Source organism: Phycodurus eques, chromosome 12, assembly GCF_024500275.1.
Source record: "Phycodurus eques isolate BA_2022a chromosome 12, UOR_Pequ_1.1, whole genome shotgun sequence".
NCBI lineage: Eukaryota > Metazoa > Chordata > Actinopteri > Syngnathiformes > Syngnathidae > Phycodurus > Phycodurus eques.
Window position 1 is genome coordinate 13058560 of NC_084536.1, and position 20791 is coordinate 13079350.

A 20791-nucleotide genomic window follows, 5' to 3' on the forward strand; every position below is an offset into this window, starting at 1 on the left:
ATGCGGTGACGTTCGTAAAAGACACAATGTCAAAAGACACGCTTCAAAAGCTGGAAAACAGGAAGCCATTGAATGCGCGTTGCGTTCAAATTAATCACTTATATGACGATATATTAAGGCCCTCTCGTCGTCAAATAAAACACAAATTGCTCATTTTCAAATGAATGAAGGAAGGAAACACAAGTTAGTTCACTCACACATCCGTGACGAAGAATGGCGGAAATGCCGAAAAGTTGTATTCTTATCTTGAGACTCCGTTGCTAATGGTTGCTATGGTTGCTGAACATAGACGACACGCATTCACACGCGCAAAAAAACACAGACACACACAGAAGCACACACAGAGACCCACAAATACAGGTAACCACAAACAAACAGTTGCAAAAAGACACACACAAACACACGAATACACGTACACACCTCAGGCATGCAAACACACAAACACAAAAGACGGATGCACAGAGGAACACATACACACAAATGCACACACACACACGAAGAGACACACAAATACATACACTTAAACAATGGCGCAATTAAGGTACTGGGATGCCCTGGCATGTGTGGGCAAGGAGAGCCACAGTCACCGATGCACTTCCAGCCGTTAACTGAACACGACAGTCACACACACAAACACAAAATGAGAACACTCGCAAGGGGCAGCTCTCGGCCACAACTCACGACCCAACGCTCACACTGGGGGAAAAAAAAAAAAAAAAAAACAGCCAACCCGACTCTAGCTCCTGATGTGACTTACAAGGCCATGCCCCTTAAAGGCACACATGCTACACACAAATACTACGGTGCATACTATAATTACACTTTGGAAAAAATATTTTAAATAATAAACTTTAATATATTTTTTATTTGAGTCAATTATATAGTCCACTACATAAAAATCCCTTTGATTTTGATGATTCCAAAGGTAGCGAATGCGTTCGGAATCATTCATCATTCCCTACTAACTAATTACTATACAGGGATTTTTAGTGGATCCTATTATCAACTATATACAGTGAATCCCGGCATATTCACAGTTCGGCATAATGCTAGTTTATACTATCGATGAGTCTCGTGAAAGTGGTTTGTTTGTGTTGAATATATAAACTCCTGAATACAGTTGTTTATATAACGATGATTTTGTACACGCTGGATCAGTGATTTTTAAAGTGTGGGGCTCCCTGTAGTGGTACGTGAAACAATCACTGAATTAAATGTTCAAAATGTGCATGACGTTACAGGGGTTTAAACTTGTATTTAATCCGGTACAGTACATTTGTTAAGTACAGTTCAGTTGTATTTAACTTTTAAGGACACTCAATCGCATTAAATCTTTTATTACTGTAACATTTACCTAAGTACAGGTTTTTGCTACCTTTTGTGCAGTACATTTGTAATTAAATCAAGATATATATTTTTTTATGCTCCTATATTTAAGCACACTGGTAATGTTGAATCTGCATGATGTAGAGTGGCTTACAATAATATTAAATGTACTTTATAGAATAAAACCTCAGCCTAGTATACTACTGTATTTTAATGTTGGTCTCCCGCCATGTTGCGGCAGCGCTTCACTTTTCCCATGTTTTATGTGACAGCCTGGTTCCAAAATGAAATAAATACATTCCTTTTCTCAAAAGTCTTGACACAACACCCCGTAATGACAACATTTTTTCCAGTTTATTAAAAAAAAAAAAAAAAAAATCAAAACTCCAAGAAATCAAATGTACGTAAGTATTCATAGCCTTTACATACATCGTTAATGCACCTTTGGCACACACACGAACACGCATGCACAAAATAGATCCTTTTAGGCTGGATTTATACTGCCAGTCCGATTATTTTGATCACATCAAACTCATGTTTACAATGGCCTCATACGCCACCGATTCTCAATGGAGTTGAGGTCAGGGTATGATGATAGCCCACACCACAAGTTTTCATCCCAATACAGTAAACCCCCACTTATTCACAGTCCACTATTCTTTTCCCCCTGTGGAACCTATCCTCAGTTATTAAGCAACTAACAAATTCAAAGATTAGCGTTGTTAGTGGCATGCTTTCTCTGGAATGTTTAAAGATGCCGCCAAAGCCCTGGCTGATGGGAAAATAGTAATTAGTGTCAAAGAAGTATGTTGAAGTGATACACCTCGACGGATCTTTTGTGTGTCATGGAGGAGCTTAGCTTGGGTTGTTATCATGAGTTACGAAGAGTCTTTGTATGAGTTTGTGTATGTTTTCACTCTGCTGAGTGAGCCTTTTTAAGTGGTCCTATGTTAAAATGTAACAACCTTTTACGATGTTACTGATTGAAACAGTTTTTGATTTCAGTAAATGTGATCTCGGTGCAAATGTGAGTACGAATGGTTGTCCGTGTCTATATATGCGCTGGAGCCTATCCCAGCAGACTTCGGGCGAAAGGCGGACTACACCCTGAACTGGTCGCCAGTCAGTCGCAGGGCACATATAGACACGGACAACCATTCGCACTCACATTCACACCGTCACTGAGTGGGTACTGATCCCACGCTGCCCGCACCAAAAAAAAAACAATATATATATATATATATATATATATATATATATATAAAATGTACAGTACCCACTTGCAAATTCAACCATTGGCGGATTTCTTTTGGGAATCTATCTTCTGTTATTCACTGAAAAACCTGCCTTTTAGCTTTCTAAAACTCCCTAAGATGCCACAAGATGGTGCCCAAGCCCTGTCTGACAGAAAAGTAGTGCTTTGGCGCCATCATCGAGCATGTTTAGGCACCCGTTTGGTGGGAGCGGGATGTCAATAATTCAAAGTTTTCCACCATTCGTGGCAGGGCTTAGTCCCTGTCCCTTGGGAATAGTGGGCGTTTACTGTATTTCCGTCAGACAAGCCAATTTCTAGGCCGGCTTTTCGTATCCCCTGTCTACAAAATGTAGACTGATCGGTCGGTCTGGAACGAGAATGGTGCGGTTGAGACATTTCACCTCGCCGACGCTGGGGTCTGGTTTGATCTCAAACATCCTCATTATCTGAAAGACAAACAAAGCACAACATAAAGTTGTACTCATCAATATTGTTACCTACAGTATTTTAAAAAATCTAATCAGAATCATCAGAAGTAGAATTCTTCTCATCCACAGGACATTTTAGGAACATCGTATATACTGCATATTCCATGCACCCCACCTAGCATACAATAAAATCAGGTGACTGTTTGAACAACAACAAAAACAAGCTACTTACTTGAAATACAACTAGATACATCTCCAGCTCAGCAATTCTGCGCCCGACGCAGCTTCTCACGCCAAAGCCGAATGGGATGGAGCCGAAAGCATTGGGCCTTTCTCGGCCGTCCCGGAGCCATCGCTCTGGCTTGAAGGAGAACGACTCTGGGAAGGTTTCCTCGTCGTGACTGATGGCGTAGTGGCAAAACGTGAAAACCGTCTGGACAAACCCCAATGACCAAATTAGTGGAGCTACCATTGTTGGCAGCAAAATAGGAAATTGGCAAAGATAACGTCACTAGGTCAGGGTTCTCAAACTGGGTTCCTGCGAGGCATAACTTGGGGATCCGTAAAATAATTTGCCAAACATTATGCTGTATCGTTTTTAAAAAAATGCATACCTACATATGGGTACCGGCAGGCAAATTACAAAAAACATACTAAACCAATTACTCATCCCTGCCTTAGCTTTGAGCCAATTGAAAACTCAAATATTTATGCGTATCAATAAATAATCTGAAATTCCCAAATGAATAGATTTTGTTTTTTAGAATAAAAGGTATATTACAGGAAAAAGTCAAAAATCTTTTTTAGAGCAAAAGGTGTATTTTTTTTTGGGAGAATGTAGAGAATAAGGCGTCTTTTCAAGACAATGTTACGATAAAAAATATATATTGTAACTTTACAAGAAAAACAAATATATTCAAAGAGGAAGTATAATTTTTCTTTTTTTTTTACGAAGATATACAGTAGGTAGGTTTTTATCTCACACAAAGTGACCTCAGCAAAATATTTGTGAATTGGCACCACATACATCGGTTTCACACTTTACAACATGGATAAATCACTACTTTTGCAACATATAAATGGGTCATACGCAAAACAATGTGAAAATAATCCTGCTCGTGTTATCTGTTTCTCAGCAGGAATTAAAGTCGCTCGTCACATTTTTGAAAAATAGTCACAAAACAGTTTGATTTTTACCACTGACTGTGCTTTTGTAAACTCGTGTCTTTCTGTTCGCAGCCATGCTGTTAGTGAAAGCAAAGCACATCAGCTACTGATGAATAAATATTGAATTGAATTCACTTTAATTTGGTTCATTTCCTTTGAATTAAACAGCTCGTGAATATTTAGGTTGAAATGTTAAAAAAAAATTATAATTCACATGGTAGTTATGGATTATGAGGCAGTCCTTGGAAAAATGTCTCCTCTGTAAGGAGTCTCCAGATCCCAAAAGTTTGAGAACCCTTAAACAAAGGTAGTGTAAGACCTACATTTTTGGAAAACTGATATCCACCAATAACAACACTCTTTTCAGCCATGACCCTTGCATTAAAAGGAACTACTGGATACATCCTGTAAGAAAAAACAATAACAATTAAAACTGCAAGCAATGACGAATGGGCCCCTTAAACCGTCTTTTACATGGCGAATCCAACAAATGGTTGTCTAAATTTGATGCCGTGCTCCGCCCACTTTAGACGGATGGTGAAGGGGAAAATGCTTGACATTTTGCTTCAACCATCTCTCAACAATACCTGCTACCAGCTGGGGCTAATTTCGATGAACTCCCGAAACCCAATCTACAAATAATTACTTGTGTTCAAATATCTAGACTGTCTCACTATTGTTCTGCTGTGGTTTTCATCCCTAGTCCCCTTGTCCACTCTGTCCCTCTGTCTGTCCCCTAAAACCCTTTACTGTCCGGCTGTATTTTCAATAAACATCGGAATAATTTAAAATAATAAAAATAAGCAGAGGGAGTATTTAACACTCCCCTGTTGCACAGCAAAACTGTTCCAGCACAAAGGCATACAGATCCACCGTTCTGCAAGGCCATGTAAACTAGCGCCTCTCGGTTCGCAGCCATGGACAGGTTTAAATTAAAAAAATAAAAATAAAACAAAATTTAAAAAAATTAAAAATGTAAAATCATAATAATACATTTCGATGAACTCTCTAGTTGAAGTTCACCAAAGTACAAGGCTTATAATAAACTCAAAATGGCGGCTTTAAACCAAAATGGGTTTGAAGCCGGGGGCACTACTGAGTGACTTATACGGAGTCCTGTTAGCGACCCCTAAAATACATACATTTTCCCCAGGATTCCCGCGCGTTCAAACATAGGTGAGTTTTCGGACATGGTGCAACCAACATGAAAAACCATGTGTGAAAAACAAAGCAAAAAAATCCAATGACCCGTACCTCAGCGCTTCCTTGATGACAGCTCTTAGATACGGCATGCTGGTCACCTCCTCCGCAGATGGGGTCCCATCTGCTGTTTTCAACTCAGACACTTCTTCATGAAGCTTCTCCTGTACTTGTGGGTACTGGGACAGCAGGTGCAAAGTCCACGTCAGAGTGTTGGAGGTCTGAGCCACACAAAAAAAAAAAAAAAAGTAGGAATAACATCATAAGAACTTGACTAACTTTCATTTTTAGTACTCAGTGCAACTCAGCACCGGCTTCGGGCCCTTAAATGTTTGGCTTAAGATAGTTTTTTTTTTTTTTTTTAATTGCTGAATACTTTGCACATTTTTACATAGTTTTAAGAGCGAATTAATCAACTTTATATTAGTTTTTAAACAATTTTGTCACCTTATTTCACGTTCATTACAGCAGTGTTCCGTACTGTATTTGCTGGACTTTTTGCCTTTGTTTTATTTAATACTTTTTGTGCATTTTAAATTAGTTTTATTAGTAGTTGCACTTTATTGCATTATTTTTTGGGCACAACAATAATAAATCAGATGACATTTCACAATAAATTAATAGGATACTGGTTTATTTTTTTTCTTTTTACTCGGCCTACAATCAGGTGTTCTCAAACTTTTTGGGTCAAGGGATGCCTTAAAAGGCATTTTTTGGGGGGGAAAGACACCCTCATAATCTTAACTACCATGTGCACCCATAAATGCCACAGTAACGATATATTTTTGGAATGGTTCAACCAAAATATTCACGAGCTGTTCAACAGAAAGGCCAAATTAAACTTACTAGGAATTACAATTACATATTTGTCCATCAACATCGCTAGCTCCAAATACTGCACGCATGCAGGGATGTTACTTTTATCATATTATTAGAGCTTTTCGTTGACCTAAAGCTAAGGTAGGGAGCTAATACGTATGCACTTTAAAAAATAAAAATAAAAATGATATGACATAATTTATCGCAGACCCCAAAATTATGCCTCACTGGACCCCAGTTTAAGAAGACTGGCCTAGATGACATTCAGTAGTAGGCTTAAGTTATTGTCAAACCGAGGTAGCAGGTTTTATTCCTAAAAAGGTAGATTTAACATGCTACACTTTAATATTCGGTAGGAAAATAAAAATCTGTATTTTAATCATGATGCAATTATAATGTATTACACCTGTTAAATAGAAAATGAAATAAATTGTACAGAGTTATATGTTTGAAAACAAATATTTCTAAAAGATTAAATTCAATTGTATTGTACTTGAAAGTTAAATACAACTGAACGGTACTTAAGAAATGTACGATACTGGATGTAATCATAGAGATACGCCACTGCGACATTATGAAGTTTGAAGATTTAATTCAGTGAGTCTTCGCATGCCACAAGGGGCAGCCCGCGTCCCACCAGTGCTAGGTACCGCACTTTTGAGAGTCACTGTGTTAGAATAAAACATTTACCGTGTCCACTCCAGCTAAGAGAAGCTCGGCGATGCTACCATATATGTCTTTCGTTTCCATCTCAGTGTTTGACAGCAAGTACGTCAGGTACTCTCCCTCCACATCCTGGTTGCGGTCAATGCGCTGCTGAATGTCCTCCAGTTTCTTGTCAATCAACATCTTGGCTGAAAATAAAAGCAGTTAATGTTTAATTTTGTAGAAGCAGCGGTGATGCTTTTTCATGGCAAACCCTCAAAATGGTCATCAACCTTTGATGCAATGCTCTGCCCACCTTTGGTAGACAACAAGGGTAGTACAAGTTTGTCAAAGTACGATGCCTGAGATATGCCCTAAATGGCCACTTCAAACACAATTGGCCCCTTTCCTGTTTACTTTCAGGCAGGGGTTCTTGAGACTTTTTTTATGCATTCTGTTATGATAGACATGTCCACCCAATTTTGTGTCGATCGGTGAAACTAGTGTTGGGGGCCAATTTTGGGGGGAACTTTGCAAGAGACACTGCTGAGCTAACGCCATGCTTCACACATTACCAAAGCTGAAGATGCCCTCCCATCCATCGATGTAGCGTCCCCAGTAGGGCAGCAGATTCCGGCTCCACTTGGGCATCGCCACCACGGCCAGGCTGTTGGTAAACATCTTGGCTATGGCGTCGATAAACTGCTGCGTACCTGCCGGAACGTCCTTTTCCAGAGCGCCCAGTCTAGTCTCAAACAATATCGTGGCGATACCTAGGTGGAACATTTCAGTGTTTTCTCAACCTTTATTGAAATAAGGAACATACAGTATTTTACATTTGAAAAATCTCACCACTAAACAAAAATAGCACAAAAAGTATATGTATTTTGTAAATAATTATCTTGCCTATATTTACTACCCACCATACTTACTCAGTCTGAAAGGTGGGGGCCCTTTAAATAATAGCAAATGTGTGCTGACTCCCATTTGACCTGAATTTGAATGTGATTAGTTAATTCTCAACATAGTCACACCCCCAAGTATTAGATCGTGTGCACACATGTGCAACCACATTATTTTGGTTGTTCAGATTTCTTTTTCAATTGAATTGTAAAGGTTACAGATCACATTAACGGTGGGAAAGGTTTTTAAATGGTTTATCTTGGTCTCATTTGGACAGGGTTATGTAGACTTTTTAGATCCCTTGTATGTGTATTTTTGTCTATGGAACATAACCTCAGCTATTCAAAACTCCCCCTTCACTTTTTTGTGCACTTTCTGTAACGCTTTAGTAAGAAGATCTGGCCAATAGGAAACTATTAATTGGTGTTAAGGAAGTGCAGTAAATCTACTTGTAGAGGATAGGGATTGAGCTCTGCCACACAGTGAAACACAGAGTAATTGACACCCCCTTCTCCCAAAATATTGATTAACTATGATCCAAAAACACGTGCAATATAATTTCCAACTCATTTTAAAACATTGCCCTTAAAAATAAATGGCTTACAGATTATATGAATTCCAACAGCCCTAGAAGACTCTCCATAACAGCCCAGGCTAATCTTAGCTCCTACCCAACTTATAAAGTTTGTCTTTCAGTCAAGATATATCACTTCAACATACTTCCTTGACACCAATTATTAGTGTTGCATTGACTTACGAGTTTAATTCATTCTGTGACCATCCTCGTCACTCGAATCATATTCCATATTAAAATAGCATTCATCCATTTCACCCCCCCCAAAAAAATACCAACAAAATTGTATGTATGCTGCATAAAATGTTACAGTATTAACATAATTAAATAGAACGTAAAGAATTAAACCATTTTTGTCATGATTTCATGGTTTAATTCAATGTGCTGCTCCTTCTGATGTGCACACCTTGGCATCATGGGGCAGTATAATACTTTGACATAGTACATGATGTGAGTATTGTTGTATGCGCTGTCTGCCTGTAATGCTACCATTTGTGTTCAAATACAATAAGTTTAACAGTTCATCACGACCGCACTATCAATGCTGGTTTTGTTAGCCCATATATAGTGTTTCTCATTATTAAAAAGCTTGAAGACTCTTTTTTGAAAAATTGTTCACTATCTTTCAACTGCTGCTGGTTGTGAGCTAGTGCTCGTAACAAAACATTTTGCGCGCAGCTCAAAACAATAAATCGATCTCCCGACATTGCAGGTATTTAAAAAAAACAAAAACAAAAAAACAGAAAGGCAAAGCATAAGAGTGTGGCGAGAACCCTCCTTACCCTCGAGTGAAAAACGATAAAACTCGTTGGCCAAATTCATCACCAAATCTCCGGTTGGGCTGCACCGGCGCACATAGCGGAGCCTGGCGATGAAGTCGGCGACCACCACGTTGAGAATTCTGCCATAGAGGGCAGAATCTTTGGGATACATCATGCGCTTGTTCAACGCCACCCTCAGCTTGTACCAGCTCTCCCCCTCCCTTGGAACATAAATAAAATGAAATGAACCCATTGTCAACTTCAATCGAGATGGTTCTTCTCACATATTGGCAATGAAAAGGTTGATAGTAAGGGTATTAAGTGATCCACGCGTTTGCCTCAGTTCTGAGCTTCAGGGTTCGAATCTGGGCTCGGGTCTTCCTGTGTGGAGTTTGCATGTTTACTGGAGTACCTTAAGAAAAAACAAACAACTGTGCTGGCATGGCTTTTTTCAGGCTACTCCAGCTTCCTCCCACATTCCAAAACACTGTCAGCATGTTAGTCTCATTGGCAACCAAGGAATTGTCCACATGTGTGCGTGGCACACACAATTGGGTGGCGACCAGTTCAGAGTCCTTTTCGCACCAGTCGTGTGCACAAATTCCATCCATCCATTTTCTGAGCCGCTTATCCTCGCAAGGGTCGCGGGCGTGCTGGAGCCTATCCTAGCTATCATCGGGCAGGTGGCGGGGTCCACCCTGAACTGGTTGCCAGCCAATCGCAGGGCACATACAAACAAACAACCATTCGCACACACATTCAGACCTACGGGCAATTTAGAGTTGTCAATTAACCTCGCATGCATCTTTTTGGGATGTGGGAGGAAACCGGAGTGACCGGAGAAAACCCACGCAAGCACGGGGAGAACATGCAAACTCCACACAGGCGAGGCCGGGGATTGAACCCCGGTTCTCAGAACTGTGAGGCAGACTCTCTAACCAGTCGCCCACCGTGCCGGGTGTCCACAAATTATAATGAGCAAAATTATGTTAGAAAGGTCAAATACACCCATCCATCCATTTTCTGTACCGTTTATCCTCACTAGGGTCGCAGGCGTGCTGGAGCCTATCCCAGCTATCTTCAAGCGAGAGGTGGGGTGCACCCTGAACTGGTCGCCAGTTTAATCCTATGAGATCTTTGCCACATTCAATGTGGCTGTAAGATTCAGCACTCAAGGCTATGTCTATGGCAAGACATGGCGGCGGGTGTGTGAATGTGAGTGTGACTGGTTGTTTGTTTCTATGTGCCCCGCGACTGGCTGTCGACCAGTTCAGGGTTTACCCCGCCTCTCGCCCAAAGATAGCTGGGATAGGCTCCAGCACGCCCGTGACCCTTGTGAAGCAGATGTGCTAACCAGTCAGCCAACGTGCCACCTATTTCAAAACTAGTTATCCATTCTTTTTTTGTCTATACTGTATGTAATAATATGGTGAGGTGATTATTTATATAGTTTTACAGTCATAAGGCCCTCTAAAGGAAACCATAATTACAAAGTGGCTCACAACAAAAATGAGTTTGACACCCCTGGTTTACATATGTAGGCCCTTCCATTGGCTGGCAACCAATCCAGGGTGAGACCCTGCTTCTCTTGCCTATAGTCAGCCGAGGTTGATTGAAGACTAAATTGTCCATAGGTGTGAATTTAAGTGTGAATGGCCATTTATCCATATGTGCCCTGCGATTTGCAGCGACTACTCCAGGGTGAGACCCAGCTTCTCTAACCAAAAGTCATCTATGGTTTATAGACTAAATGTGAGTGTGAACGTGTGTGTAAATGTTTAATTGCCTTAAAGTGCCCTGTGATTGTCTGGCGACCAGTCCAAGGTGAGATCCTGCTTTTCTTGCCTGGACTCACGCATTCAGTATGTCTTGTGACTTACTCCCACCGCTGCGGGGTGCACCCTGGACTGGTCGCCAGCCAACAGCAGGGCACATATAAACAATGGTCAATGATTGTTCCCATTGTTAATTGTTCCCTTGGCACTACTTCTGCATGTGGTTTTACATTCTCACCTGACAGGACTTTGCTCATTTTACAAGCCATTGCTTGGACACAGAAAGGAAAGGGATTGCATTGCACTGCAATGGAAATGCATCTTGCTGTGTGTTCTTACACTGTGAAAGGTCCGTAGCCGAATCCTTTTATGTCACGATAATCCTTCCAAAAAGACATGTCTCCTCTGCAAGGGAACCTTTCGTCGTTTCTCAAGAGTTCCTCCAGCAGCTTCGGGGTGTTCAGGGACACGGTCTTTAATCCGTCTCTGTATATGGGCCCATAGAGCTGCTTTTCATACAGCTGGTGAGTGAATACAAGGATGAAATGCCAATCCTGGTGCATCGTTAGGCAAACGGACATACAGAGAAACACTTTGCACTATGAAGTCCTATACCATACTAATGTCCATTTTTTGCAAAGATGTCTACATATTCCCAACGCCATTTGAACATAACACCATACAGTATATCCCCAAGTACCTATTCAGTACCAGTTTCCCCAATTGCTACGATATTGGGTGGACGCATCTATCATGACAGGACGCACGAAAAGTCTCAAGAACCCATTAATGGCCACAGACATTTTGGTCTGAATAAGTCTTTTTGAACAAATTGCCTCAGGACTGATCCCTGAAAAGTTGGGGGGGGGGGGGAATAAAAATCAGCCACAGACAGCAGTTTCACCAACTGACACGTAATTGGGTAATCGGACAAAAAAAGTCTCAAGATCCCATGTCCATTAAGAAAGTATGCCCTTTTGGTTTGAAGCAGACGTTTGGGGCGAATTTCAGGGTGCGTACTTTGCTGGAAAGTTGCGGGCTCGGGGGGTAAGCCAGGGACACCAGTTTCACCAAGCAATACGGAATTTGGTGGACATGTCTATCATAACAGGACACACGAAAAAGTCTCAAGGACCCATGCACAAAATTGAAGAAATTGCCCATTTTAGTTCAAAACATTTCAACAGGCAGAGAAAATGTTCCATACTTAGATGTGATTTAAAACCAACATGCAACACAATGAGTGCATTGTACCTGTAATTCATGCGCCCGGCTGTAGAAACCCTGAACCACCATTCGGTAGAGCAACTCCAAGACGCTGACGTGCGGCAGATCCTTCACTGTCCGAGGCTTCTCCAGAGAGCCCGAGTTTGTTGATGTACTCGTCAACCCTCTGGAGAAGAGCTGAGCCACGGCAACGGGACTCCTCTGCAACAGCCGTGCAGCCATGATGGGTAGAAAATAGCTTTATGCTTGAGAGTTTTTATTACGCTCAAGACTTCAGAAGGGAGGGGCCACTCCACACAAACTTTAACCCTTGTAGCCCAGACGTAATTGATCTACCTGGTCTACCTAGTATAACTCAAGGTTTCAAAACCATCCATCAATTTTTCTGTACTGCTTACAACACTAAGTATTGACTCACTATCATCCCAGAAGAGTTTAATATCATTTCAAACTCATCTTAAAACATTACAGTTAAAAATAAATGGTTTAAAGATGATTTTATCAACTCAGGCTAAACTTTGCTCCTCAGTGACATGGAACGCTTGTACAGTGCCGTAAAAAGGTATTGACCCCCTTCTCAAACTTTTTTGCCTAGTTATCCCCACTTAAGATCATCAAACAAATGTAAATATCAGACAAATGTCACTTAAAATGCTGTTTTTAAATGGTGATTTCATTTATTCAGGAAAATAAACCATTCAAAGTTACCTGGCCCTGTGTGAAAAAGTAATTGCACCTCTTTTTAAATAATGAATTCATTGTGGCTAATCACAATTTTTGGATAATTTTCACTGATCACACCCAACCCTGATTACCTCCAGACCTGTTCAATCAAGAAATCACAAACGGAATCTGTCCCGACAGAATCAAGTCGTACAAAAGATCTAAAAAAGCTGCAACAAAGTGACACAATTCAAAGAACTTCCAGAACAGTTGAGAAATAAAGTACCGTAATTTCTTGTGTATAATGCGCGTTTCCCCCCCAAAATTGGCAAAAGTCAATAGTGCGCATTATAAATAGGTAGAGGGTAAAATGGAAAAAAATATCCCATTTTATAAATGTATGCCGCCATCTAGAGGTTATGAAAAAGCTGTCCACTTCCATTCCAAAGGTTTCGTTCTAATATGCCACCGCCACCTAGTGGTTATGAAAAAGGTGTCCCCTACACTTTTATTCCAATATGACAGGGGTACACGTATGACTGCATACATGTACAGTTGTGCTCATAAGTTTACATACGCTGGCAGAATCTGTGAAATATAGTTGTTGTTTTTTAAAAACATGACTGATGACTGAACAACTATCATTAATTTATTTATGGTTATGTTTTGTTTAATGATAATGCTTTTCTGAAATGCTTGACCGTTTAATTTGAATCCCATTAAAATAAAATGAAATGTGTTTCGCATGTTTTCTTTAAAGAATTGTACCTATCGTACACATTCTCCCTGGGTAATCAAACATATGGGAACAACTGTGTGTTTTCTCATTTACTAAATAAAAGTAAGGCTGTGAACTTTCAAAATAAGAGCAAGTAAATAAAAAGAAAGTATTATGTGTTCAAATAAAGTGCTTCACTTCAGAATAATTCTTTGGAGAAAAAAAAATACAGATAATGTTTTGATCACATGTAGAAGAAAAAAACATGCATTGTAAAAATGCATTATATATAGAAAGAAGGGGTTTCCAGAATTTTGAGGTCAACTTTGGGGGTGCGTATTATACATGAGTGAGCATTAGACACGAGAAACTACAGTAATTGACATCTATAAGTCTGCAAAGGGTTACAAAAGCCATTTCTAAAGCTTTAGGATTACAATAGTGAGCACCATTATCCTTACGTGGAGAAAACATGGAACAGTGGTGAACCTTCCCAGGAGTGGCCGACCTACAAAGATTACTCCAAGAGAAAAGCAATGACTCATCCAGGAAGCCATAAAGGAACTGAGGACAACTTTTAAAGAACTGCAGGTCTTACATGACACAACAATAAGGAAGAGACTGGGCAAAAATGGCATCCACGGCAGAGCTCCAAGGCGAAAACCACTGCTAACCAAAAAGAACATAAAGGCTCGTGTTACTTTTGTTAAAAAAACATCTGAATGATACCGAAGAGATTTGGGGAGAGTATTATACGGACTGATGAGATGAAAGTTGAGCTTTTTGGAAGGTCTGTCTTTTTACATCTGGCGTAAATGTAGCACAACATTTCAGAAAAAGAACGTCATACCAACAGTCAAACATGGTGGGGGGTAGTGTGATAGTCTTGGCCTGCTTTTCTCCTTCAGGACCTGGACAACTTGCTATGATTAATGAAACCATGAATTCTGCTCTTGCAGAAATTCTGAAGAATGAATGAATGTTAAGCCAACAGTTCGTGACCTCAAGCTGAAGCGCACTTGGGTTCTGCAGCTTTATAACAATCCAAAAGATACCAGCAAGTCAACTTCTGAATGGCTTTAAAAAAAAAAGAAAAAAAAAAGAAGGCTTTGGAGTGGCAAAGTCAAAGTCCGATTCAAATGCAGTGGCATGGGTTTAAAAAGGCCGTTCGTGCTCGAAAACCCTCCAGTTTTGCTGAATTCAAACAATTCTGCAAGGAAGAGTGGGCTGAAACATCGCCACAGAGATATGAAAGACTCATTGCCAATTATAGAAAACGCTTGATTTCAGTTGTTGATGCTGAGGATGGGCCAATCAGTTATTAGGTGTAGGGGGTCATTACTTTTTCACACAGGGCCAGGTAACTTTGAATAGTTTTTCCCCCCTTAATAAATGCAATCACCATTTAAAAACTGCATTTTAAGTTCACTTGGGTTATATTTGTCTGACATTTACATTAGTTTGATCTTAAACATTAAAATGGGGAAACTATGCAAAACAATTTGAGAAGGGGGCCAGTACTTTTTCATGGCACTGTATCTGTTGAGATGTATCACTTGACCATATTTCCTTGACACCAATTCCTATTTAGACAGGGCTTAGGCAAACCAAACTTCCAAAAGTGAGTTTTTCCAGATGATAGTGGGGAATAGATTCCACAGAAAAAAAACAAAAAAATGAATAGGTGAATTTGTGAAGAGGGAACTGCGAATAGGTGGGGGCTTACCCTATACATATTTTCATTATATAATATCAAATTAGATACAGTAGATTCACATATAAATGAGATGTTGCAGCTGCTTCCCATTATATATGTGAAATAAACTGAAGAGAATGAATACAGTTGAGCAGAAATGTTTGGGAACTACAAGACATTTCATTATAGTGCATGATATTTGTCTCATTTCTTCATAACTATAACACTGTAAAATGGGTACAGAGATTTATCACAGATTTTTTTTTTCTTACGTGAGACCCGTACGCATAACGAAGGAAACAAAGGTGAGGATTAGCAATTGTGAATATTAAACAGGTTTAACATTTACTATTGTTGGCCTCCATCTGAGAGGGGAAAAAAATCTCTCAGCACAGCCCACAACAAAGGATAATCCCTTGGGATAATTGGTCAGAGACAACAGAGATCTGGTCTTTTCTGTCTTTGTTTAAAAGGGAGGTGCTCAAATAAGGCCTGATTATCCATGTGTCATCGGCTCGAATTGAAAAGTCCTTTTGTTTTTTTGTTTACGGTAGACAACTGGAAAACCATGATTGAAAATATTTGTGAAATGTTGAGTTTCAACAGTTTGAATCATGATTGTCATTTTAAAAAACACTTGAAAACAGAATGAATAGTGCATAAAAAGTTCTGCACAAAATGTTATTACAGGACCAATCTCACTTTTTTTCACGATCAAGCATTGTTTGTTCGCCAATAGCCAATGTAGAGTCTGTTACTCATTGTTTTCCCCCTCAAGTTACAGTCATTTAAAAAAAATCCTTCTGTCATTCTTTCATTTGGGCGATGTTTTCTATCGATCCCACAGGGTCCATTTTGTGCAGCAGAAAGTGTCCTTGAACCTGAGCGGCGCTGATTTCCGTGCGGGTCGCCAGTGCACATGTCGCAAAACGTTCACCCTGTGAGACGGCCTGGTCCGGATAGAAGCGTCTAAACATCTGGCTGAGCTGCCAGTGGGTACAGTGGCCGATGTACTGCTTGAGATCCACACGGCCAGGCCGGATTAGTGCAGAATCTAACCTGTGTTCACACAAAAAAATTATGCAGTATAGAAGTATATTCACAATTGTAGATTAAATCGTTATCCAAGAGTACCTGTCGATATAGTTGGTGGTCATGAATACAATTCTGGCCTCGGATGAAGCCACTCCATCCAGAGAGTTCAGCAAGCCACTGAAAGTCAGCCTTCCCATTCCCTGGTAGGCTAAAGGATCTGTTTGGGGTGGGGGGGATGGAAGTTTAAAAGTAAAATCAGGTGCATTAATCTGACCCATACTACTGAAGCAGTTTGTCCAAAAGGGATGATTCAAACCAAGATGGCCCACTGTATGTGGTGTTATGATGGACACGCACACCCAATTTTCTCTCGATCGGTGAAACTGATGTGTGGGGTTGACTTTTTTTTCCCCCCCCGAACAAAGTACGAGGGCTGGAATCTGCCCAAAATGGCTACTTCATATCAAAATGGACGACTTTGTTTAATTTGATTTCTGTTATAGAGCGTTGAGACTTTTGTATGTGTCCTGTTAAGATAGACAAGTCCACCAAATTTCGTGTCGACGGGTCAAACTGGTGTCAGGGCTCATTTTTTTCTAACGTTCCAGGAGCCGTTTAACGTTTTGAGGTGTCATGTTCAGGACACCCTAAAATATATACATTTTCACCAGGATACATATGCTTGCAAAAAATTTTGTGTTTTTGGCCTTGGTGTAACCAATATGAAAACCAGAGAGCAGGGAGAGCTACTGACTTGAGTTTTGGGTCTGGGGGACTTACTCTCTGTTGGAAGCAGCTCTCGGCTAACGAAGGCGGCGTCCACGTCCTCCAGCAGAATGATACTTTGCTGCGGTGCCACGCTCAACAGGTGGTTGAGACGGTCATCCGAAAGCGAGCGGTCGCTCAGACTCATCAAACAAATGCTGTAGCCCAGCTCGCCGGCCAGAGCCGTGCTGGAATACAAAGAGTGTGTTACAAAAAAAGAGGATGTGAGCTACTAATAAAATGTATAGGAAAACTAACATAAAGCTGCTTTTTCCACATCCTGGGGGTCCATACAGCAGATATCCTCTCCTGTAGGGGATGCCTGTGGGTGGGTGGGGGTTTAGGGGGGAATACAAATTGAATAAATGGGAATACTTACAAAATCTTAGTGTGTTACCTTCAGTTTTGATATAGGGGTTCTCAACTGGACGGCCCCTGGCACCTACATTGTCATTCAGTTGTGACCGACTTTTAGAAAAGTGAAACTAAGCAATCATAAATGTATATTATACAAAAAAAAGAAAAATAAATTTCACTACTCATTACACACTGAGCTTTGTCCCTTTCATCCTCAATGTACAAATATCCACATTTTAATGCTCCTTTTATGTTTTCAAAATGTAAAAGTTTGAGAAATAATGAATACACGCATGCAGTAAATAAACAAAGAAAACCGTTTCTTTCACATATTTGCAATGAAATGGTTAGTAGTGGCATAACGATATACAAACAAACATTTCTGATACTTTTGGATAATTAAACATGGTCAAATGGACCCAGGGCAAATTCGCTTGTAGATGTTCTAACTACAAGCACACAATTTATCTAGAAAGCCTGTTTCAAATAAAAATGGCCGACTCCCTGTTCAATTTTGAGCAAGGGTCCTTGAGACTTATTTGTGCGTCCTGTTACGATACACATCCACTCGCTTTTGTGTTGATTGGTGAAAATGGTGTCCGGGGCTGATTTTTTTCTAAATTTTCAATTTTCAATTCCCTTGAATTAACCCCAAAATGGCTGTTTCTAACAAAAATGGCCGAATTCCTGTTCACTTTTTGGCATGGATCCTTGAGACGTTTTCATGTGTCTTGTTATGGTAGACGTGTCCACCCAATTTCGTGTCAATTCGTGAAATTGGTGTTGGGGGCGGGTTTTTTTCTTTCTAACAATGCACAAAGCATGGAATTAGCCAGAAATGGGTGCTTCCAATGGCTGACTATTCAAGCATGGGTGCAAGAGACTTTTTCGTATGTCGTGTTACGATAGACTTGTCCATTAAGTTGTGTGTCGAGAGGTGAAACTGGTGTTTGGGGCAGATTTTTTTTGGGTTTGTTTTCCAACATTCTGACAACACAAGACTTGGAATTTCCCCAAAGTGGCTGCCTTCCTTTTCAGTTTCAAGGAGACTTTTTTGTGTGTTCTTTTATGACTGACATGTCCATCCAATTTCATATTGATCAGTGAAAACAGTGTTGGGGGGCACATGTTTTTTCCAATTGTACGCCAAACTATTGGTCACTTGCCTCGATCCGTGTACCACTTCGGGTTTCCAATAAACTCCTTCACATCATCCACGATCCTTTCGGCCACACCCGTCTCCAGCACCACGGAGCTAAGGGGTCTGCGTCGCCGCGGAAACCCAAAGGGTCGCCACTCGGCTCCCATGGCTGTGTACATCACCGTCCGTCCTTCCTCCTGTTTCAGCGCCAACTCCCTGGCTGAGAACGTGATGGGATCATTGCTCAACATTGAGCTCGATGAGATGAGAGGGTCGGATTCGGGTGTGTACCTTCTTGTAAGATATTGAAGAAGACTTTTCGGTCTCGGCCCAACGCGGTAAACGTGACGGACTCCCACGGGGTACCCGTGTGCATGTCAATCATCTGTTTCTCTCTGGTCCTCTCCACCCTGATCCACTTCCGGCCATACCTGCACAACACAACAGAAAGGACTAAGTTTTACTGTCTGGACCGGGGAGAAATGTTTCCACATAATGTTACGATAACAAATTAATGGGTGTTTTTAGAGGTAAAAAAGTTGAAATGTTAGGAGAATATATTTTTTTTCAAGAAGCGAAATTGTAATCTTTACAAGTAAAAATCAAAAGTCATAATCTTATAAAAGTCAAAGGATTATTGCGGGAAGAAAGTTTTTTACTCCCTTCAGAGTCAACAAGACTGCAATTATCATGTTCGAGAAGTATTATAAATTTTGCATTACATGATTGTCTAGGCGGCACGGTGGCCCGACTGGTTAGAGCGTCAGCCTCACAGTTCTGAGGACCCGGGTTCAACCCCCGGCCCCGTCTGTGTGGAGTTTGCATGTTCTCCCTGTGCCTGCGGGGGTTTTCTCCAGGCACTCTGGTTTCCTCCCACATCCCAAAAACATGCATTAATTGGAGACTCTAAATTGCCCATAGGCATGACTGTGAGTCAGTGTGTGTGTTTGGCTGGCAACCAGTACAGGGTGTACCCTGCCTCCTGCCCGATGACAGCTGGGATAGGCTCCAGCACGCCCGTGACCCTAGTGAGGAGAAGCGGCTCAGAAAATGGATGGATGATTGTCTAGTTGCAAACGCAACACATCATTGTCCTTTTTTAAGAATTTTTCCATTACATTTACAAGTTCAAGTGGATGGCTTGCAGTGATAGACCTATGTTTTTTTCAGAGCTAATACCGCTTAATAGTACTCAAGCAGACCGATAACCGATATTTGGAGGAAATATTAATATGCAGTAAAAGGGAAAATATTGGCATCAAAATTTTTAATAATACAAATGCCAACACTTTGTTTCAATGCCTTTAAGCATGTTTATTTAAACAGGTTTTCAGATTTTCTTGCAACATGTTAAAAACATGTATTTGTTTTCTTAATATTTGACAATGGACATTTTAAAATTCCAACCAAAAGTGCAGGGAGCTCAGCAACATGTGACAGGATGGACAACACTTTGGAGCCCAAGAGTGAGTATTTGGTGCTGACCAGATGATGTGGTTTCCCGGGCTGGGATGGAAGTCGAACTGGGTTTGAACGCGTCCGCTTTCGTGCGCCATGTAAGACGTCTCCACGCTCAGGTGCTGAGTTCGAGTGGCGTGCTTGGTGAGCCAACTCAGGAGCCAGTGGTAGCTCTTATCCTTGCTGGGCACCTCCAGCGTGATCATGTAGTGCCTGCGGAAAAACACCATCCCGACCTGGGCTCCTTTCCTGGCCAACGCCAAGGCGGTTCCGACCCCGACCAGTCCGAAACCAGCCCCGAAGTAGGGGTTGTCTTTCAGACTTTCCAGAATGTCTGACAGTGGCATGATGTATTAATGTATGTATACAATCAACATCCCACCATTGTTTTAGGATAGCATAGAGTGACTTCGACGCTTTCTTGTCCGGCAATGAGGACAGGTGATGAAGTTTTCAATTGAATATTCAATAACATGATAACAAAATCCTTACTGTCGTCGTTCAAAATCCATTTCACTGTGGTCCCCTACCGAAACGATGCGCTCTCGGAAAATAAACCATGACACACAAATAAAGCATGAGTTGAAAGCACAGGAGACCGGTAGTAAGCGACCTCTGCTGTATTTCCTGTGTTTCTTATCCAACCTTCCGAGTGGGCATCGGCTCCCGCAAATTAAAGTTCTGCATTCCTTTGCAAATGTTCTCCTTAAAGTTAATACAAAATAATGTTGTAGTAATTAATTTGGAAATTTCATTTCAAATGAAGTGGGACGAATATTTGCTTCTAGTATAATGATTACTGAGTATAATGAGATATTTCCCCCCTGTGTGTTTTATACAACGTTCCGAATGCTCTCTAAAACATTGTTTCGCTTAAA

The 20791-nt window shown here is 40.8% G+C and overlaps 2 protein-coding genes across 3 annotated transcripts; both read right to left on the bottom strand.

The window, feature by feature from the left end:
• Positions 1–2895: 2895 nt before the first annotated feature.
• LOC133410778 (sterol 26-hydroxylase, mitochondrial-like) lies at positions 2896–12302 on the bottom strand. The gene is made up of 9 exons (XM_061692302.1): positions 12108–12302; positions 11193–11374; positions 9100–9299; positions 7416–7613; positions 6886–7049; positions 5431–5597; positions 4500–4581; positions 3242–3442; positions 2896–3027 (listed from the first exon to the last, which is right to left on the bottom strand). Exons 1-9 carry the CDS (start codon positions 12300–12302, stop codon positions 2896–2898), a joined length of 1521 nt encoding a protein of 506 aa, XP_061548286.1.
• Positions 12303–12625: 323 nt separating this feature from the next.
• On the bottom strand, positions 12626–20531 carry LOC133410998 (mitochondrial chaperone BCS1). 2 transcript variants are annotated; one of them, XM_061692771.1, is made up of 7 exons: positions 19941–20531; positions 18747–18886; positions 18481–18675; positions 17216–17279; positions 16973–17145; positions 16292–16409; positions 12626–16216 (listed from the first exon to the last, which is right to left on the bottom strand). In XM_061692771.1, the coding sequence occupies exons 1-7, from the start codon at positions 20258–20260 to the stop codon at positions 15964–15966; spliced, it is 1263 nt and encodes a 420-aa protein (XP_061548755.1). In that variant the 5' UTR covers positions 20261–20531; the 3' UTR covers positions 12626–15963. The 2 variants fall into 2 exon arrangements, with proteins under 2 accessions (XP_061548755.1, XP_061548756.1); XM_061692772.1 differs by having other exon boundaries at positions 16045–16211.
• Positions 20532–20791: the final 260 nt, after the last annotated feature.

Bases quoted from the DNA above. Each gene is read 5' to 3' on its own strand.
- LOC133410778 (XM_061692302.1), bottom strand. From the start codon at position 12,302: ATGGCTGCACGGCTGTTGCAGAGGAGTCCCGTTGCCGTGGCTCAGCTC. The intron at 9,300-11,192 runs GTAAGAACACAC...TTATGTTCCAAG, and splicing joins GGCTACGGACCTTTCACAGT to GGAGGGGGAGAGCTGGTACA. The intron at 7,614-9,099 runs GTAAGGAGGGTT...TGTTCCACCTAG, and splicing joins TTATCGTTTTTCACTCGAGG to GTATCGCCACGATATTGTTT.
- LOC133410998 (XM_061692771.1), bottom strand. From the start codon at position 20,260: ATGCCACTGTCAGACATTCTGGAAAGTCTGAAAGACAACCCCTACTTC. The intron at 17,146-17,215 runs GTTAGTTTTCCT...TTTGTATTCCAG, and splicing joins TGTGGAAAAAGCAGCTTTAT to CACGGCTCTGGCCGGCGAGC. The intron at 16,217-16,291 runs GTACTCTTGGAT...GTGTGAACACAG, and splicing joins ACCACCAACTATATCGACAG to GTTAGATTCTGCACTAATCC.